Source organism: Sebastes fasciatus, chromosome 3 (genome assembly GCF_043250625.1).
Source record: "Sebastes fasciatus isolate fSebFas1 chromosome 3, fSebFas1.pri, whole genome shotgun sequence".
NCBI classification, from domain to species: domain Eukaryota; kingdom Metazoa; phylum Chordata; class Actinopteri; order Perciformes; family Sebastidae; genus Sebastes; species Sebastes fasciatus.
Genome location: NC_133797.1, coordinates 17955316 through 17976887, shown reverse-complemented (window position 1 = coordinate 17976887; position 21572 = coordinate 17955316). Strand labels below are relative to the sequence as shown.

General features: G+C 40.2%; 1 protein-coding gene across 6 annotated transcripts in view; it reads left to right on the top strand.

Moving 5' to 3' along the window:
* Positions 1-21572, top strand: part of fam13a (family with sequence similarity 13 member A) — a 65040-nt gene that overhangs the window by 37371 nt on the left and 6097 nt on the right. For 3 of the 6 annotated variants that reach the window (XM_074629387.1, XM_074629382.1, XM_074629380.1), the window contains 12 exons: positions 3205-3246; positions 3341-3535; positions 5131-5338; positions 8638-8696; positions 9043-9085; positions 14565-14718; positions 17107-17172; positions 19552-19768; positions 19862-20003; positions 20310-20391; positions 20491-20696; positions 21347-21430. In XM_074629387.1, coding sequence (XP_074485488.1) covers positions 3205-3246; positions 3341-3535; positions 5131-5338; positions 8638-8696; positions 9043-9085; positions 14565-14718; positions 17107-17172; positions 19552-19768; positions 19862-20003; positions 20310-20391; positions 20491-20696; positions 21347-21430 — 1498 coding nt within the window. The remainder of the gene's footprint in view (positions 1-3204; positions 3247-3340; positions 3536-5130; positions 5339-8637; positions 8697-9042; positions 9086-14564; positions 14719-17106; positions 17173-19551; positions 19769-19861; positions 20004-20309; positions 20392-20490; positions 20697-21346; positions 21431-21572) is intronic. The other 3 variants (XM_074629386.1, XM_074629381.1, XM_074629383.1) reach the window with 2 other exon arrangements.

The window sequence follows — 21572 nt, the reverse complement described above, 5'->3', positions numbered from 1 at the left end:
CATGAAACTTATCTCCAGTCCAAAACACCATATAAGGAGTTTTTGTAATAAGACTTCATTCTTCATTTCTGAGAACTTTTCCCACAAATCGAGTTTCAATATAGTGATTTAAGGAGAGGAAATGGTAGTCAAATGTATCAACCAATTGTGTGGACACATACAAAGAATTTGACTGTCAGTAGTTCTCAATATACTTGAACAAATAATCCCCTCTTAAACCAACAAGGAGGCCGGTTCTCTGATAGGGCCCCAAGATAAATCTCAGGGGTCACAAGATGATCAAAGATATAGAAAATTTAATATAAAATTGTCTACATTGACTTTTCTTTAATTTCTGCTCTTTTCTCATGAAATATGGCTACATGTACCACTCTATAAATCATTTTTTGTAAGGATTTGTTTTATTGAAAAACAGATGGTGCTTAATTTACAGTGCAACTCCAATATGTTAGATATATAAAATATTTAATCGTGATTAATCGCAAATTAATCACACATTTTTTAGCTGTTCACTTCTTGAGGTCAGAGGTCAAGAGACCCTTTTGAAAATGGCCATGCCAGTTTTCCCTCGCCAAATTTTAGCTCAGGTTTGGAGCCTTATTTAGCCGTATGCTAGTATGACATGGTTAGTACAAATGGGTTCCTTAGGTTTTCTAGTCTCATATGATGCCAGTGTCTTTACTCTAGCTTTAAAACTGAGCCCGCTACAACCTTAAAATCGCAAGTTGCGTTAATGCGTTAAAGAAATTATATTGCCGTTAATTATCAATTATCACTGATGCAAATTAATTATCTTGTTATTATCGCGTTAACTCTGACAGCCCTAATATAAAGTTTTCCATTTGTGCATGAAAAACATTATTTAAAAGAAAGGAAGAGGAATACACATGTGTACAGGTACATGTAAATGTACTTCAACATTCAAGTGATAATGATACTAAAAATAATTTTAATTAAACGTTCTGAAAAGTAAAAATCATTCTTCTGTTGCTCACAACAGTCCACACAAAGGAACGTGGGATGAGGAGTCACAAGTAGACAGTGCTTTGTTTTTAAGGGTCACAAACCAATAATGTTGGGAACCACTGCTTTAAACCGTCACAGTGTTGGTGCTAAAATTGCAACATAGGGCAGGGTACATTTCTCGAGGTCTGATAACCATCTTACCCTGGCACATATTATAGTTATATAATTGACCCGCCTCTCACCACTTTTATATCAAGAGCAGACTGCAGCATAGAGGACGGTCTCTCAAACATTTTGGACAGATCTTGAAACTTGTCATATTTCAGGGCTAAATGTGTCCACTGCACTTGATGGATTCACACCTCTGACATTTGCAGGCATTAAGGTCTAAGGTTAGGTCAGCACTAGTAAGCCATTAAACCGTTTTCTGTTGCTTTAACCTGTTGCGTTCAGTGCCAAGTCTATTATTAGGTAGTGGGCTAATATTTTCCCTACTGTGCTCTGAGATAACCGAGTGGTTTAGTCTGCTGCCTCTGGAGCACCAGTGAGCCTTAGCTGACCTAACTTTCACTCTTCTGTCTGTCCCAACTGTCTGAATAAATGAAACTAAGCTGAAAGTGAAAGATCTTTCTAGTCATGAGCACAGATTTTAAAACTGCCAATAAAAAGCAACAGACATCTACAGCCCCATGTTTATGATTTGAATTTGCTAAGCTCATCAAAAGGATCATCTGGTTATCACATGGCTGGGGCGTGTCACCTTTTCATCTGATTCACTGTCCCATGCAAAATGCATATCCAGTCACCTTCACAGAGTACCATCACTCCATTATTATCACTCCCTTTATCAGTGCACGTACTAAAGCTGTGCTATTACTGTCAACACCACTGTTTATGTAAGACCTCTTCAGGTCACCCCTATACATATATACGTGCTGTACTCCAGGAAAAGCAGATATGACATCTATCAGTTGTTGAAAGCTGTACAGGCTTTTTGAGGAGTGAAGATGAAGATTGGTGCAAAAATTACGTCTATTTTTTATCTATCAACCATTTAAAAAAAAAAAAAAAAGCTGTTTTATCTTGATCGAAATGATGAGGTGCTCAAAGCGTTCCAAAGTAACGCTAAATTTTGGCGAATTGGTAATTATGGTTTTAAAACCCTCTGAGACCCTCAATCCCGACTAACAGTACTGTCTTTAAGACAGGCTGTAGCGGGCTCAGTCTGAAGATACTGGTATCATTTGAAACTAGAAAAATCTAAAAAACTGATCGATACCAACCATGTCAGGTTAGCTTGTTGGGAAGAATGCTAAATAACACTCCAAAGTTACACTAAATTATGGCGAGGAAAAACTGGCATGGCAATTTTCAAAGGGGTCCCTTGACCTCTTACCTCAAGATATGTGAATGAAAACTCTGAGATGAACAGAGTGAAAACTGTACCTTATTAGATAAAACAGATGTTGACAAACTGCAGTTTAAAAATTTTTAATAAATCACAATATTTCGTAAAATATTTTATCGCAATACTCAGCATATCGCAAAATGTTTAAAATCGCAATAAAATCGTATCGTGACTTAAGTATCGTGATAATATCGTATCGTGGGTCCTCTGGTGAGTCGCACCCCTCAATAACATCCTCTACAGCAAAGTAAATGTATTTTGGCTCTTTGAGTTAGTTCTTCAATGAGAAAAGTCCTTAACTGTAATAGAAGCTCAGTTGCTTATCTTCAATAACAAACCAAACTGTTATCATGTTACTAGTTGTTTGATGCTGCCATCTGACTGTAATAAAAATTCAATATCTTTGGAGCTACATGTAGATATATCGATTTGAATGATATACACGCCCCTGCACACATAGTATATCCACCTATCATTTACTTAATACTTTTTCGTGTAGATTACATGCCTGTGTGATTTGAGAAAAGGAGAGAGGGAGAATGACAAAAAAAGAAAGATGTAAAAGAAGCCAGAGATCAGTATGGAGAGTACTGATTATATACTCTACTGTAAGACTTACCGGTAGTCATAGAAGCCAGCCACTTTGCTCTCAGAGGACCTACTTATGCTCTGAACACAGCTGAAGTTAACACTCACTCATGCACACTGGATGCCTCGATCACCTAGGGCCAGAACCAGAGCCCGGGGGATTTTCAGCGTTGCTCAGTGACCTGTTGTGACCACCTGTTTCTGCAGCTCTAACTCTTCTTCCCCTCTTGTTTTTCTTTCAGTAACCACCTCTCCCCCGTCCACTGCTCACCAGATGTGGTAAAGTAAGTGGACTTTATTACTGTAGCCATAGTTTATTTAGAGATATTTTTTTAAATTCTACTTATTATGAAACTGTTATAATTTTTTGTCCTTAAGTTATCTGGACAGGACGATTCGTTCAGCAGTGGAGCAGCACCTCTTTGACCTAAACGCTGTACAGGATCAAAGTTCAGCGGACTGCGAGTTAACCCCACATCCACCATCTACAAGGGCGACGCAAACTGCCCGACAGAGACGCCGACACCAGAGAGAGCAACATGAGGAGGGGCTGAGACACAAAGAAAGAAACAGGTACAATGAGTCTGTCATCGTCATGACGTTGGTAGTTGATGGTACCAGCATCAGATAAGTGGCGGTTTGTCTTTAGTGGCAATACTGAAGTGCACTGCAAAAATCTTGTTCTCATCACTTCACACACACATAACTTCATAGCATAACTTTGTCTGTAATTGTGTCCTTAAAGTGGCAATTTCAAATATTTTCATTTAAATAAATGTCTGTTAAGTCACTATCTATAGCCAAATGAGGTAACACAATGATGATTGAGTCTATAGCCCACTGATGAAAGTATTAGAATATTTATATATTTGCAGTATTATTATTATTATTGTTATGACATGGGTCTGTGGAGACATTCCTGGAAAATTACAGTTTTCCTCCATTATATACAAACAAAAACTATGCACACAGTTCTGAAAACTTGAAGCTCATGTATCAACAAAAAAAACTCCAGACTGATAAACTCTGAGTACAGTTACATTGATTTCACTCAAATAGAAAATTCGAAATCAACCAGAACTGAAATCTTAAGGATTGCTACTTTAGAGTCTTATTTTCTTATAACAAAAGTGAAGAAATCTGCTAGTACAGTGAAAATAATTCAACTTTTTTTTCTGATGTAAATCAAAAAAAATCTTATTTCAAGAAACAGACACTAGAAAATGTTATATTTTAAAAAGCATTTATATTGGAAACATGTATATTAAAAAACATGTACATGTACATACACCTTCACATTTTCTTTTTATTACCCATCCACTCAAAACAACAGAACCCTTCAACCCTCCCAGTCACCCACTGAACCATTATATTAAACCACATGACTGGATGACTTCCACATCAAAAGATAAACAAATACATTAAGACCAAACAAATTATAAATAATGGGAAATAAATATTTACAGGTGAATAATAAGGAGTTGAATAATGATAGCTAGCTAACTTACCAATTATTAAATTGACTTCAGGGAAGTTGAGTGACTCAGCATAAGCAATTATAGATATAAAACCTCTCAAGGTGTATTTAATTATTTATAAATGTAGAAAAGAAAACAAATCCTCCAGCAAATAAGAGTGATACAAGTTCATTTCTCTGGAAAACAGGTTGAAATATTGTTATTACGACAGAAGCGACTATAATATTACTGTGCAGTAAATGCACATTAAAATGACATTCATTACTAAAGCCTGACCTCAGTGCCTCACTGCAATGCTACTGCTTCCAGTCGGTGCTTTTGGTAACAGTAAACATTCGTAAGGTTTCAACTTGTCGACTGAGACATAGCTTGGTCATAACAACTGGAGTCATCGCAGTAAGAAGCTAATCCTTGTTGATGGAGATGTACTAGGGTCTGAGAGATGGATTAAAGGAGTGCATCAGTCCAAAGACGGCAGAAAATGTCAATAAGAGCGTGGACAGTAAATAGAATTAGCACTGAAGCTAAACAGCACGTGTTAATGAGCTATCAGGATGACCTTGGCATTTAGTTTCCTGAAGCATTTCACCCAAAGTCAAGCTGATAAAGACCAAAGTGTGCAACAGAGAGAGCGAGATGAAAGGCAGATGTCTCATTTCCTCTCCGTCTTCTTTTTCCGTCTGAGAGCAGAGCTGCGTCCGGCCGAGCAGACACCAACAAGGAGAACATCCCATCGAGCAGTGGGAGCAGCTCGGGCAGCGTGAGGGAGGACGCGGGCAGCAGCGCCGTGGACTCACAGGGAGGACAGAGTGGTCACGCCGTGCGAACCCCAAAACCCAGGAAGTCGAAACACAGACCGACGCCGGTGCAGCACACACACAACCAGGATGCCCACGAAGTGAGTCATCACACCTTTTCTCCTCATCTCTTTCTATCTTTGTGATTTGTCACCATCTTGGCAGCATCTCTCCCACTCATGTCTCTGTTGTTTTAAGCTTTTCTCTCACTGTGATAGGTCAGTTTTAGGTCAGTAGATAACCTGAGAGAGCATTTTTCTTTCAGTTGTTTGTAGCAAAAAAGAATGCCTGCCTTAGATTGTAGTGAATTCTAAAGTTGCAACCAATTTTACGCACCAACAACAGTATCAACAGTTTAATAATTATCAGTTGCAGTTAACAAGAATCACTGAATGCGGACAGCGGCGAGTTGGAAGATGACAGGAAGCTAGATGCAGCTGCTTAATGGTTCTCATTGTACAGCGGCTTGTTATATGCACCACGCCTCACTGATTGTCAACCACTTTTTCCAGATGCAGTGCAAATGTAAGGGCCACTTATTAGTGTGCAATTAGCTGCAGCTTTTATCTACCAAAGAACAAGATGTTGCACCAGAGAGTAACTTGTCTACTGTTGTCATGCGGGTACTGGACACAATGTTGAGTGCTCAGTATTTGTATAATACAGGGGAAATGATTGAGATACACAAAAGTACTTCTTTAATGTTTATTTCTGAAGCCTATGAAGGTTTTATTGTCTTCAGTTTCTGTACTGAAGTAGCTTCTGCTAGGGTTGGGTGATACTATGAGGAATTTGTTGCTCCACCATTTCTACCAAGACATATCAAGGATATTTCCATATATATTTTTATATATACACAAATCAATGAGCAGGATTGTTTAAGGACATGCAGGATTTACAGAATTTGTGCATCGATTTGTTGAAGCACCTTTTTAGGTATTTCATTCACAGGATTTGGCAAAAAAAAAAACAGACCATACCTTCTGTTTTTTTGTTTATAAACAGATTTGAAATTTAATTTCCACAGATATGTCATATATATATCAATATTAATGGGATATAAAATTAATAGGACTCGGTTTTTGGTCCCGGCTGAACTTCATGTGTCCATAGCACGGAAGCTGTCGAGCCTCGAAAGTTGACATTAGATTTGTACTCTTATTTACTTTTTCTTTGATCAGAAAGCTTATGATTTAAATTAAAGTGTTGTCCATTTTACACTGTATATTATTTAGACAAAGTTATTGTATGGCTTTTTAGAACACCACCATTTTTAAGTTTGGCTTCTTTTCTCAAAAGAAATATTTACATTCCTTGTTTTTAGGTTCGGTACCAAAATTTAGATGTCGTAGCGATACATACTAGACCTGAAACGATTAGGCTGATTAATCAATTAGTCAATGGGCAGGTAATTAATTGGCAACAACTTATTACTAATTGATTAATTATTAAAGTCGGTTTTCAAGCAAAAATTATTCTCTGGTGATTGTATCATTTTAAATTAAATATCTTTGGGTTTTGGATTATTGGTCTGATAAAACCAAAATCACTTTTCTGATATTATATAGAACAATAGAATAATTCGCTACAATCAGTAGATTAATCAGTGATAATAATCCTTAGTTCTAATACATACTGGTACCTATATCTCCTGCTGCATCTCAGCATCATCCAGGTTAAGAGTACCAGTATGATCAGATGATAAAATACTTAGTCAGCTATCTCTCGCCTTCTAACCAAGATACGATGCAGTGAGTCGTAGCCAGCAGTGGTGTAGTATAGTGTATATGAGGAGTGTGTGAAAGCAGTCAAAGTCACGAGGAGTTCATGGTGTGAACCTTCAGTAACACTATCAAGTCTCCACTGACTGTTCTTACACTGCAGCTGCATGAAAGCAAGTTGGATTATTATTATTCACACTGGCTCATAAATTATGTGTGCTAATGTAAAGTTCAGCTGCCGATGAAAATAGATTAATTCAGTTTACACTCTCACACTCGACTGAATTCTCCTGCCAACACGTTATGTAACAGCACACTCGATGCCTTGGCACACTTATGGTCCTCTATATGTGATATTTGGCACGATCATGATTGGCCGAGCGACTGTGGTGCTGAGTGGCTGACGACAGAGGTTTGATGTTAGCGAAGGTCTGTACGTGTGAACAGCCGCTTCTGTGAATGTGAGCTTGTTATGTCAAGAGCTGGTGAGTTTAATTAGGAGCTCTGAAAACGTCTTGGGTTGTACAGCAACACAGCATGAGACCATATATCAGACCTATTCCCTTTAACAACCTCAAACCAGCCCTTTGATCATTTATAAATATGAAAAAAATATTTTAAAAAAGAGACTTTATTCCAGTTTATCAACGTTACCACTCATGCTATTGACGCTGTCATTGTATTTATTAAAACAACAACCTACAAAGATTAAAAAGGTGTATTGTTTCCACATTTAAATTCCTAGCTTTGCAGATCAGATAGGAAATATAAATGTCCGGCCCCTTAGCTCTTCACTGTTTTCAAATCTGGCCCTTCTAAAAATCTGATTGAATAGTCCTGCTATATATACAGTATTTTTTTTGTTTTATGTGATTTTTTTTTATGAATCAATTACATTTTGTGTTGTTTATAGAGCTATGAAAGATATGAAAGTCAATATATTTCATGTTTAAATTACAGCATGCCACACTAGTCTCTGTGTCTTTGACTTGATGTGTTTAGCCCTGCTAGCATCTCTGTGCATGTCAGTGTCAATCAGTTGGTTCACCACTTTGGTCCAGACTGAAATATCTCAAGAACTACAGGATTTAGTGCCATGACTTTTTGTACAGACATTCGTGGTTCCCAGATGATTAATCCCTATGAATTTGGTGATCCTGTGAGTTTTTACTGTAGCGCCACTTTGAGGTTCATATTTGTGGTTTTTGAGTGAAATGTCTCAACAACTATTAGATGAATTGCCATGAAATCTGAAGCAAAGTGAAGTAAAAACTTTGTTTCCAGGATTTCAGTCTTTATGGTTCAGCATCCAAAAAGGTCCATAAAAGCAATCATTGTTCCTCGTTTCATATTTCATATAAGAATTAAAAGTGATCTTTACACATCAGCTTATTAGGTAGCTTCTTTGTAAAAGTCTGTTTCTGAAAAGTGCTCTACAAATAAAGATTATTATAAATTCCAGCATACTGTCAAGACTTATGGTATATTGAATTATTAGCACCAAAAACCTATAAAAACATGAAGGGTTTAAAGCTGATAATCCAAAAAGGTTCATAAAAGCAATCATGTTTTTTCATTGGATAGGCTAATGCAACTTAGTTTGTCCTATTTTGATAGAAAAACTGTCATAAATAAAATCAGCTATGTTGATAGTTAATGTTTGAAACGTCTTTTTTCAGTTGACGGAATGTGTTTGTGAGAGACCCGGAGCGATTCCCATGGAGACATTTCACAAAGGGTAAGCTCTTCAAAAAACTTGATTTGATCCTGTAGGGGATTTTTTTTTAAAGTCATTACACAATGAATCTCTTTTTCTCACCACTTTGACCTTTTCCTAGTCGTAGCACCTGAATGTTTGTTTTGCGTTGATAAGCTACTGCCACTCTCAGCTCTGCCTGTTATCTTAAGAGATCTGTTTGGCATGCTGTGATGTTTATAGCACACGCTTTATCTGATAAAGACAGGAAGCAAAGATACGCATATATGTATCTATAAACTGTGTGGGGCGTCATGAGGTTTAAAAAATGGCCTTTGATCAGTCAAAGCTTCTTTTGCTGAAATGGTTTCTCTGTCGGATTTTTCAGGAATGACATTTCAAGAAAAGATGGCCTTCTTTCTCCTCCACAGGTAGGTTCATGTTCACCTTTCCTCTCCTACAGAATGAGCCTCCCTCTGACTGTCAGGTTGAATTTTTGTTTCAGTTCTCCTCCTTCCTCTTCTTACACAGTCAATCTGCTCTGTCCATGCATCAGCCACTGGAGAAAAATAGAGTCAGACTTTAGGGAAAGGCTGGATATTGAATCTCAATACTTTTTCAGTACTGACTGAAATATGTCAGCAGAAGTTTCACAACTGCCAAGCATCAAATGCTTGCTCAGACTTGTACTTTTCTTTAAAACAGTTCCTGATTTGAATGATAATCTTGCAAGTTTTGAATTGTGCCCTCTTGGCAAAGATCTGCTTTGGTTTAGTCAACATTTCAAATTTGAAAGGTTTGGCCTCTTTTATAGAGATAAATGTTTATGCTCCTTCAAATAAAGTATAGAACAGGTCTTGTTTTGGCATCTGCACTGAAATGCAGCTATCATATCGGCCCTGTAAGATGAGTCAAAAAGACATTAAGACAGGCTATAAAAGAACTTCAAGGCAAAGTAGAAAAATAAAATGAGCTAAATTGAAATGAAACAGCAGAATATAAAAATGTAGCACGAGATATGAATAATTACCCCCAGACTTAACTTAACAAAAAGCAGTGGCAAACAAAAAGGCGAAGCACTTGGAAAAGCTCTAACCACTGAGGTTTGTTGACCTTCACGACACCTTGTTGCTCTCTTACTCATCAGTGCTTTGTGAAACGTCCACAGCTGATTTGTGGAACAGAAACTCATCTGCAGTTCCACAGAAACATTCAATTTCACTTTTGACAAAGGGAGATTTTATAGTTCTTGCAAAAGGGATCTTCCCACAAACATACAGCAGTTCCTCAGCCAGCTGTTCAAAACATTGTGGAAAGTTTGTACTATTTGAGGTTTTGTTGTTACTGTCAGTGTGAGCAGAGAGAAACAAGTCACCTTCTCCATCTGCTCGTCTCCAGTTTTAACCTGGACCAGCACCACTGAACACAATCATGCAGCGCTGTACCAATATGGTGAATCTCTTTCTAAGCATCCCAGATGGATTTTAGTGGCAGCTCAGGCTGCAGCTCTGACACCACCACCGCACTGTACTACTGAGCGGCCATCTGGAGCCGGCGTGGCGCCGCTCTGAGAAAGAGGCCGGTCCAACAGCCTCTCAGCTGGTCACTAAAGTTATCACACAGACATGATTGTTACCATCAGGCCATCTTTGTCTTCCTTAGTTAGATGAATTATTAGACTGATTCTGTGCGTCTCGTTACCTCTTCACCTGCGGCTCATTTAAAAAAAACGTTTTCTAATACATGGTTCCCTCGTCTGGAAGTCAATGGGTTTTTTAAATGGATTTTTAGTTAGATGCCTGAAATAAGGTCTGTGGTTAACACAAGCTGTAGAGATTTTAACTTTTGGTTCTACAACATAAAATACATCAATCGCACATGGGACCGTAGTGCAGCTTGTTTATAGTCTAATGTTAGCTTTTTACTTCTGGCGATTGCATTCACCTTTTCAAAAATCAAAAAAGTGGTGTTCATTTGTGGAGATTATTTTACGGAACAAAATGTGCGAGTATCATAACGCTTGTCTGCGACAGAGCTTATTTTCTGCTATAATCCAAAAAACAATGGAAAAATGTCATTGGCTTTTTGTCGAGGTAACCAGGGTGATGCTAACTTCCTGGTTGGTCTACAAAAATTTGTCATCCCTGCACCACTTTATACCTGTGTTACTTTGACTTATATAAACAGTATTTTTGTGATCTGGCAGAAATTACGAGGCCTGTTCTTTACTGCTTAACCAATCAGTGGATCGACAGAATATTAATTAACCATTTTGATAATCATTTAAGTCATTCACCTTCGAATCATTGGACAATTTGTTTTAACATTTTATAAACTGAATGATTGATCAGTTACTTGCAAAAATAATCAAACAGGTTAATGGATAATGAAACATTTATTCTGAGTTGTTAAAAAATGATTCCAGGACAAACACTTCCTCTGTTTCATACCTCTGTTTAATTCTGAAACACACAAACCCTTGATCTCAGTGTGTTGTTGTTTTGTATGTCTCAGTATGTCAGTGCGTGTCTCGTTGTAGCTTTCGTGCCTGTTATCACACACACGACTCCTTCGCCAGAACATGTTGTACCCATGACATCAGATACTGTAGTTGGAGGTGACAGCTGCAGAGTTTTGAAACAGTTCACGGTTGCAGGTCAGGTCTCAAAACACTGACATGTCGGTCATATGTCAACATAAACATTAGAGTAGATTGTATTTTGCAGCAGATTAAGTCTTTTACTTGATGAGTTGCTTTTTTGTGTTGCAAAAGGACTCAGAGAAAGTGTGTGTGTGTGCATGCACGTTTATGAGTGCGTGTGTATTGAAATGAGCGTGTGGAGAAAGAGCTCTACCACACATAGATGGCGTGCGTGCGTGCGTGCGTGCGTGCGTGCGTGCGTGCGTGCGTGCGTGTGTGTGTGTGTCCAAGGTTACATACTTGTCTGTGTGCCATCTCAGCAAAATGCTTAAATTCCATTCTGTGTTTGTTTGTAAACTGTGTGTGTAATCCCCCCAAACACAGCTTAATCATTGTCTAATGCATCCCCCAACCCCCCCAAACACACACACACACACACACACACACACAGTAGCGCTGTCTATATCTCACCCCTCCTTTGCACCAGCTGGACCTCTCATGATGATGTAATCGTGGCTCCAGTGGGTTTCAGTGAACACAGTGGCTGATGTTCCAGAGAACAGAGTGCAGTGTATGGAGACGTGTGTGTGTGTGTGCGTGTATTATTTTTGAACAGCAGCAGGATCATGCTGAGCTGTAACATCTGTGTTCCCGTTAATCCTCAGTGTTACTGAGGAGTGTACTCTCCACACTGCTGCCAGTGATGCAGAGATTGATTAATCAGTTCAAACAAGCAGGATAAACTAATCATCAATAGTCTTTCATCAAACTTCCTTTAATGAGTCATTTGCATATAAAAGGATTTGAGTGAGAGTGCAGCTTGCTGAATACATTTTCTATCCCCTTTGAAGTAGGTCCCCTCTACGTCAATTACTCCTTTTTTATGCTTTTGTTATGCTGAATGACTTATTTTCAAGAAACTTGTGCGCTTATCTCTGGTAAACACAAGATATAAAGTGGTGCTTTTGTGTGATTCTTTGCGGAGAAACTCACATTTTACAGATCTGTCGATTAAATCAACTAATCGATTAGTCAACAAATCAATGAGTGTTAGTCGACTAAGAAATTCTTTGGTGGAGGTCAAGGACATCCCTAGCTTGAAGTCTGAAAAGCAGATGATATAATCGTAGATGGATCACGTGACGAGATGTTATTAGTCTCAACGTCTCTTACCTCTGAGACTTATAACATTACATAACATTCACCCAGCACACTGTTCTGTTTCAAAGCCTAATGAGTCCATACTTTAATTGTATGATGGCAACACTTAACAAGAAGGCACTTAAAGATCCCATATTAGGCTCATTTTAAGGTTCATACTTGTATTTTGTGTTTCTGCTAGAATGTGTTTCCCTGTTGTAATGTTCAAATTTTCCTCCTACTGTCTGCCTGAATATGCCTGTATTTACCCTCTGTCTGAACCGCTGCGTTTTAGCACATTTCAACAGAATTGCAACAGCTTGGGTCCATGTTTACTTCCTGTCAGCTGATGACTCTGGTTGCGTCCGAAATTCCATACCAACGTGCAATTTAGTACGCTAAACAGTTTGTGAGATATTTTAGTATGTATGAAACCAATAGTACGTGAACTGCATACTATTTCTGATGAAATATTACAGTATGCAAACGCTCAACATTACGATAGATAATAGATATCCCATAATGCAATGCGGCAGTAACGACAACGTTCATAACGGACGTGACGCACAGCTCTGTAACATCAATAACGCTTTAATTGAACTGTAAGTATAAGATTCCACTTTGCTAGGCATAATATATATTTGTTTAATTACACTTTCAATATGAATTGTTCTTGATTAACTCCAAAAAAAGGTGCTAATTGGCACAAAACCAATAACTTAAACACACTTTATAACCAAAACCAACGTACTTAATTGATCTTGGAAACAGTAATTTCACCAAAAAAACATTGTGTTTGTTTGATTTGTTTGTGTGCACACTGTCTCTATAAGCAGATACATGTCAACATCATTGCTGTGAATGTTATTTAGAGGAATATGTGTGTGTGTGTATCTGTGATAACGGGACCTTGAATGTTGATTGAGTGACCTGGTTCAGTATGTACTTATTCATGGAGGCGCTGGGCGGGGGAGGTGGGGGGTCTTGATTTGAAAACAGTGACGGTAAAAGCTACTTACGGGAAATTTCTGCTGTTAGTTGATCACAGTCTGCACGTTCTCCCGGCACTTATGCCTGTCTGTAACAGCTGAGGAGACGTGATAACTCCCTGTTTTTGGCCACGCTTCAGCGCACACACACACACACACACACACACACCTGAGACTAATTATGCTGTTGCAACGTAATCTCACACACACCTGCCAACAACAACAACGATTTAGTATCATGAACAAAAGAGCAAAACAAGGATCGTTGCAACCAGATTCAAGTTCACCCTTTTCCTGTAAGCCGTCGGTGGCATTTATGAGGTCTAGTAGCAGTGTGATCTGTTTTTCCTAAAAATAGCTTGGTCCCACGCCCAGACAGAGGAAACGGGACCCCATGGGTTTAGAGCTAAGTGATCCATGGACACTGCTGAGTATGTTGTTTCCCCAATTTATTTACATTAGTATTTGATTCCACAGCTTTGATCGAGGATAAGCAAAGTTTGAGTTTGAGAAAGTTTGAAGGAGAGAGAGGAGAAGCTGGAGGATGATGGGTAAACAGTGGGAGGACACAGAGGAAGTAATGAGGTGCTGGAGGAGAAGACTTCTCTGCTTTGAGCTGGATGTTTGTCTGCAGGGAGAGACAGATAGGGAGAGAAAAAAATCACCCAGTCAGCCTACGTGTGCTGGCTTACAATCTGTTTGCTTTTTTTTTTGTCCTCAGCTCCCTCCCCTTCCCTCCTCCCTCCCTTTCTTTCTCTCTAACACCCTTCCACCCCTCCCCTCTGCTCTTGCTGCTGTGAAACAAACAAGTCCAGAGCGGCACTGGGGTGGGGAATATATGCATGTCAGACTACTGTAGAGAGAGAAAATAAGAGAGGAAGGGAGGGGGACAGAGGGAGGGGTGAGGGATTCCAGTGGGTGAAAGATGAGGCGGAGCCAATCCACTCCTCTCTCTCTCACACAGCCAAACACAGATGGGCGGATGTTTTGGCCGCAGAGGCAGCCAATGGCGAGCAGGGATCAGCCCCCTCTCTTAGGGCAGGGCCAGTCTGTGGGAGTGTGTGGCTCAACTTAAAGAGTGTGTCCACGGGCTGGTCCTCGTTGTTGAGCGCTCTTTTCTTTTCTCTCATGGTTGTGCAGACGTTAAGGATGAAGATCCAGGAGTCGCCCGTCACTTGTGACACGGGGAGGATCAGCGGCGGAGAGGTGCGAGGCTCGGACCCGGACCGTGAGAACTGCGAGGACGTGCCCCGACTGGACCTGACAGCACTTACTGAGGAAAACAACTGGGGAGGTAAAGCTATAGGCCGTCCAACTGTTGTGTTTTATGCATATATTTTTCTCTTTCTTAACTTCTAAACAGGTCCAAACTATCTGGAATACATACCCTTTAACACAAACATGCCCGGACAACCCACTCCCTCCACCCAGTTCTGCACATGGGTGTCTGGGTAGCAGCTGCACACCTTCTGCTGCTGCCTCTCCTCCTCCTCCTCCTCCTCCTCCTCCTCCTCCTCCTCCTGATGCATCTCCTTCTGCCTCTCCTGCTGGATTTAATTGTAAAAGATTCTCTTAAGTTCTCTAGGCACCTATATCTGGCGGAGAAACACACACTGGAGGCGTGCTTGTTTGCCTGCCTGGCAAGATAAGGCAGCAGCTCTGCAGACAGTTTGTTGTTTTGTTGCTGTTGAATTAGACAACATGGAAACCTTGAAGCAAGAGAAAATATGAAGGCGTAGCTAAATTCAGAGCTCCTCCTGTGGTTTTATCTAAAGAGCAAACAGTGTTTTTTTACCAGGATGTGTCAGCTACTTGGCAATTTCTGGCACTGGATTGTTTCCAGACTGCTGCTGCTGTAATTCCCAGTCAGAAATCAATCATTAAATGGGAGGTTGGATGGTGATAACAGTGTACCAGTCCACCGGCTGTAGAAACTTGGCTTGCATTCACAGCGTTTATTGATCCTGGTTGAAATTTTCAGACTTGTGCTCTATTTTAAAACATTAGTTTAAATTTGACATTGTGAATGTTTGCTCCAAGAACAGTGATGGTGATTTGCACAAGATCAAATTTAAATGCATCTACTGAAGTATGTCAGACTATTTTATTGATGTTGGCTTGTCAAGTATAATTTCTAATGCAGTGTTTTTAGTCACGAGCATTGCATTATTATTATTCCTCCTCCTCCGTTTTGCTGTCAGACCTCTTTTGAGTTTGTTGTTGATGTATTTGTTTATGCAGTGGTGTTGGCGTTTGTGCAGAAAGGAAATCATGCACAATCGCAGCGCACTGAGAGAGTGATTGTTTTGTTCGGACGTTGCGACACAGCGGAGGTGGGTGGAGGTATATCTGTGTTGAGGAGTGAAAGCCAAGCATTTTGCTGAACTGTACACTGGAATGATAACCAACAGGTTCAATCCTACCTATGCATACAGTTAAAGGGCATGTTGTGGCATGTTTTGACATCTTTCCGCTGCAAACGCTGGTCTTCACTCCCACCACCACCACCGTTTCCTGTTTGATGTGGCAGCAAAATTGTTCCATGCAATAAATCTCTCAACTTCAACAGCCTCATGTTTGGAGCATTAGCGAACGATTGCATGTTTTGTGGAGCTCTCTAGTGGCCACATGGGATAAAAACAACAGAGGTCTGTGAGAGGTTGTTGTTGTTGCTGTGTAGCGTTTGCAGCACGGGAGACAAGACATGTAAAGTACTTCATTATTGTGCTTGAGCCAACAAACAGTTTAGTCTGTATGAAGGTGTGGTGTTAGCTCTCTCAGTCTGTACACGGTGCCTCTGATTGTATGTGCTTGTAATTAAAATGCATTTTGCTTGAGGGAGGGTGCAGCAGAGGATAGATTTGTACAGTTTGTTCAGGAAATTTACAATCCAGATGGCTGTTTGTTTGTTTTATTACGCTGAAATTACGAGGACATTTTGTCGTAGATCAGTTGCCCGTTGTGTTTTTTTTTCTTGTCTTTTCACTTCTTGTTAAATCTCCTTCCTGTACATTCTGTCCTGAATACATAACTGAGTGCATGGCAGCGAGGACGCCACAGGGAGGCTGCATGATCGGCTGTGACAGGCCGTTCTCCCTTAGGTGCACAAGATGGCAAACGAGTCCTTGAAGCATGAGTGCGAGCAGGGTCTGCCGTTGCACAAACTGCAATTGTGTACATGTATTGTACAAAGTTAAACTTTTTTTTTCTGTGCCGCTGGCATGTTTATCCTTCACAAAGGACAGCCAAAGATGAACCAGCCAAGCCGAATAAGCAGTTAATGAAGCTGTATAATGGTAGTAAGTACTGTTAGGGGATGTGTGCGTACTGTACAGAAGGTGTAATACTGTACAAATGGGCTCGCGAGTAGATGAGGGCATTAGGCAGTGGGTGTGAGGCCTTTGTCCCAGTACACTTTGTGCCAGCGCCTGTCATGGTGACCTGATATTTACCGCTGCTCTGTCCTTGTCTGTCTGCCAGTGGTGGTGGAAACACACTAATGGGCATTTCAGCTGGAGGAGACTCTGTAGCTCATACGTCTGGTTAATTAAGGTTTAGGAAGAGGGTTTTTATTTACTGCAACAAGAAGGATGCATGCTGATCCTTTCTTGCTTCTGTTTCTTTGCTCAGTCCTTCACCTTGTCCTTCTCTTCTCCCCTCTTTTCTTCTTTTGTTCCTCTAGATTCTCCGTTCTTTAACACTCCTTTCCTTGATTTCAAAACCATTTTTCATTCAAGTTGTTGTGATGGTAAGTGTTACGTTACATCACCGTCAGTGGCTTGCTTTGCTGCAAATAACATTTCAGAGAGAAAGAAAGAGCTGTCTGAATGACCTTTTCCACTGCATGGCAACATGCTTGAATGATCTGGAACATCGTGGCGAGCGTCTCACACACACAGCAACCTTTAGTGAAATGGCAAACTGGCATGTTTTTTGTTTCATTAGTCTAGTTAATCCTGAACCATCAGCGAGCGGTTGATTTAATGGATTAATTTCAAATGCCATGGAGCCCCAGTAGCCGGCTACACTGCTCTGCACCCTGAGCTAGATAATAGACCTCGAGGGAAGACCTTCGGCGTGATTTAGAGTTTCACCTGCCGCTGTGAGCGAGCGCTAACATGCCAGAGAGTTGCTACTTGATAAACTGCACGTACCTAAAAGTACAGGAGGACCCGTGGGACAAGGGGTTGGAATATGAGCTAAGTTGCTTCTCGTACGGCCCCGCTAAGAAAAATATGCACGTGCAGTTTTAGACTGGGCGTGCATATTTTCACGTGTACTTTCTGACACTTTGAATGTTTACACTGACGGTTGGTTTCCCTCAGAGCTTGTTTTCTTTCCCTCCATCTCCTCTCCCTGTGTAACAGCTCCTCTGTATATTTCTAAAGTCTCCTGACACCTGACGTTACACCTTTTTCCATGAAATCTACGTTATTGTTCCTGCTGAGATTCATGTTTTGACATAGTTTCTATAGAGCTTTCCCTTCTTATTATAACAGTGATATTTCTCTGTCTAGTCTTTCTCTCATGCACACATGCTTGGAACGACACTGACTGGGTTTATCTCTCACCATGCAGAGTGGAAACTAAAGCACAAACTCATCACTGTACCTCTCAACAGGGGTCGCGGCCTGACATTATCCCACGGAGAGCCAGGCATTATTAATAGCCCAGGGATTGTCAGGGGTATCTGCATGGCTATTTTCACCGGACATAATTGTTACCAGAGTGGAGCCTGTAACCAGGGGATGAACAGAGAGAGAGAGAGAGAGGGTGGGTGTGTCTCACTCTGTGTTTCAAAACAACATCTGTGACGATCGAGCCCCAGAGGAAGTTTTATGCAGAGAGAGCAGCTTCATCACGTTCAGTGAGTTTCACATCGCTAGAGAGGATCCAAAAAGATGTTAGCAGGGAGAGAAATTACTTTATAGTGTCTTGGAGAATTAGTTTTAATCTGTTGGACTTTCTCAGAATATTTTGACCCATCTTGTGTTTCTTGCTTTTATAAAAGGATTATAGCAGGAAAGAAATCACTGGTTTCATTTTGGATTTGGTTCCAAGTTAGCAAAATACCCCCATTTGTTGTGTGAAACAATTGGTCTCTATTTTATTAGCAAAGAGCGACATAGATTAGAGCTGAAACAATTTGAATAGAATAGAAAATACTTAATTGTCTGCTTTTTGCGTACAAAAGGCAGAAATTTGTCTAAAAAACTGCTATTAAAAGAGTACATTAAAATAACATATCACATCCAGACAGGAGACATTAAAACACATTAAAATCACATTCACCTAAAAACACAATACACCAATAGAAGCTACATTAGAAAGGAGCACCAGGACTGAATCAAGGTTACATAAATAATAAATTATTCTATTCCTGAATTGGCAGAAAATCAACCTGCAACTATTTTGATAGTCATCTTTCAAGCAGAAATACCTAACATTTTCTTGGTTTCAGCTTTTAAATTGTGCGGATTTCTCTGCTCGTCTTTGTCTTATGTGATAAAAAATGAATTAACTTTGGGGTTTTTGACTCTTGGTCAGACAAAACAAGCAATTTTATGGGGCTATAAGAAACTATAATGGGTATTTCCCACCATTTTGATATGTTATAGAGCAAAAGATTAATTGATAATTAAGAAAATAATCTGTATTTTTATCAGTAATGGAAAAAAAACGTTATCATTATCCATTTAATTTATCAGTCAGTTAAAAACAGCAAATACATCATCTACAAGGCACATTATTTTGCTGTAGCTCAACCTTTTGAGTTTTAGTTCTTAAATGTTATTTGTAACTGGTTAAAAAAGGATATGAAAGGATTCAACAAGCAGATTTGATACTGGATTTAGAGTTCGTGAAATGCTGAACTCACCTCTAGAGGAGATTATGTTTCATAATTTTATTCTGTAGCTACAGAGCTCTTGGGGATAATATGGTGAATCTGCTGTTACTGTATTAAGGCGAGCTTTGTGTTTGTCTTGTGGCCAGCGTGCATCCCCGGACTAACCTGCCCTCTGTTTGCATTTTGTCAAAAATCTTGTGTTTGCATCCTCTCTTTGACAGCAGATTATGCAAAGTAGCACGTTTTAACACAACGTGTGTTTGTTTTTGCGTTTCTCAGAACCCGTCCCAGCGTACTCCCCACTGCAGAGGGAGAGCATGGACCGCGAAGAGGCTCGACTGTCCCCTCACGCCGGGGGCCGCCTGATCCGCCAGCTTGTGGAGGAGGACAGCGACCCGATGCTGTCCCCTCGCTTCTACGCCTACGGACACTGCCAGCAGTACCTGGACGACACCGAAGTGCCTCCCTCACCGCCAAACACGCACTCATTCGCCAGGTAAACACTTGACATGTTTTTTGTTTTTTTTAATGTAGAGGCAAGTAGGAAGGAGCTGTCAGTGAAATTAACAACATTGTTGTATCCTTCCAGTCGCAGACGGAGTTCGTCTCTTGGCTCCTGTGACGATGAGAAAGAGGAGCTGACGTCCGCCCAGCTCACAAAGAGGATCCATGTGCTGAGGAAGAAGATCCACCGGTTTGAGGAGAGGTTTGAAGAGGATCGTAAATACAGGGTATGTACAGTAGTAACATTTATAACATTGAAAATAACAAAATCTGACATTTTTAGAAACCATAAACACGGGTTATTGACTATCTGAAGAGACCACTATGACTCATTCAATTTATTATTAATAGAGAATAGACGTTTGCAAGTGTTTTTTTAAAGGCCAGTTGCCTCATAAAAAGGCTGATAATCCCACACAGAGCTCTACTTGAGATTTATGGTCGATACAGTTCACGTGAGTAATAGTTATGGTGCTAGTGCTTCATTGTGAAAGGAGAATCTGTTCTCATCTGTTCTTTGTTTTTTCATGCAGCCCTCCCACAGTGATAAAGCTGGAAACCCAGAGGTGCTGAGGTGGCTCAATGAACTGGCCAAGCTTCGTAAAGACTTAAAAGGTAAGACAGAGAAATGAAAAGCACTAGACTGTCAGCAGTGAGATAATAACTAAAATCGACAAAGCTCACATATATGTTCCTGTTCCTCGTCCTCTTCAGAAAGCAAGCTAATGAAGTCTGAAGAGGACCTGCCACCTCTGACCCGCCAGCGCAGCAACACGCTGCCCAAAAGCTTCGGCTCTCAGCTGGAGAAGAAACCGCAGCAGGAGAAAGTGCCGAAGCCTCCGGTGGAGAGCAGCCTGGAGACCATTTTGATGAAGCTGCAGGAGAAGAGGGAGGAGGTGAACCGGCCCGAGGACATCAAGGTAAGACCGGGACCACCGTCATACACTCAATGATGAATAAATAAAACATAGACAGTAGGGGTGGGAATCACCAGAGGCCCCGCGATAGGATATTATCACAATAATGAAGTAACGATACAATCTTATTGCGATTTTAAACATCCTGCGATATGCTGAGTATTGCAATAATATATATTGCGATTTATTACCTTTTTTCAACTGCAAATTATGCAGTTTGTCAACATCTGTTTTATCTAATAAGATAAAGTTTTCACTCTGTTTATCTCAGAGTTTTCATTCACATATTTATTTAGGTGCCATGCCAGCTCTTCCTCGCCAAAATGTAGTGTAAATTTGGACACTGTAGCTTTAACACTGAGCCCGCTACAACCTCTGAAAGACAGAGTAGCATCCGGGCCCGCCGATGGGCCGTCGGATTGAGAGGTTAATAGTCTTTATAATAAAAGACTGATACTTAACGTCCGTGTATCGATACAATATTGCCACGCAAAATATCACTTTTTAGTATTGTTTTTTTCCCCCACCCCTAATAGATAGACAAACAATGTACAGCAAAAGGATGTTTTGTGTAAGATAAACAGCGCAAATTTAAAAAACAGGCAGACACAGACAGTGTTTTGATGTTTCACTTCCTTTTCCCCTGCTGACAGGATATGACACGGGAGCAGATCGGAGCGGAGAAAGTCGCTCTGCAGAAAGCTCTCCTTTACTACGAGAGCATACACGGTCGACCAGTGAGTCCTCCTTCAAATAAACACACACAGCCTCCTCAAAAGGCCAAACCAAACTGTATATCAGATCTGCTGCCAGACATGTTGGCCCTTACTTCTTGTTTACCATTTCAATGTGACCCAGATTGCAAGTCAAGGGTGAATA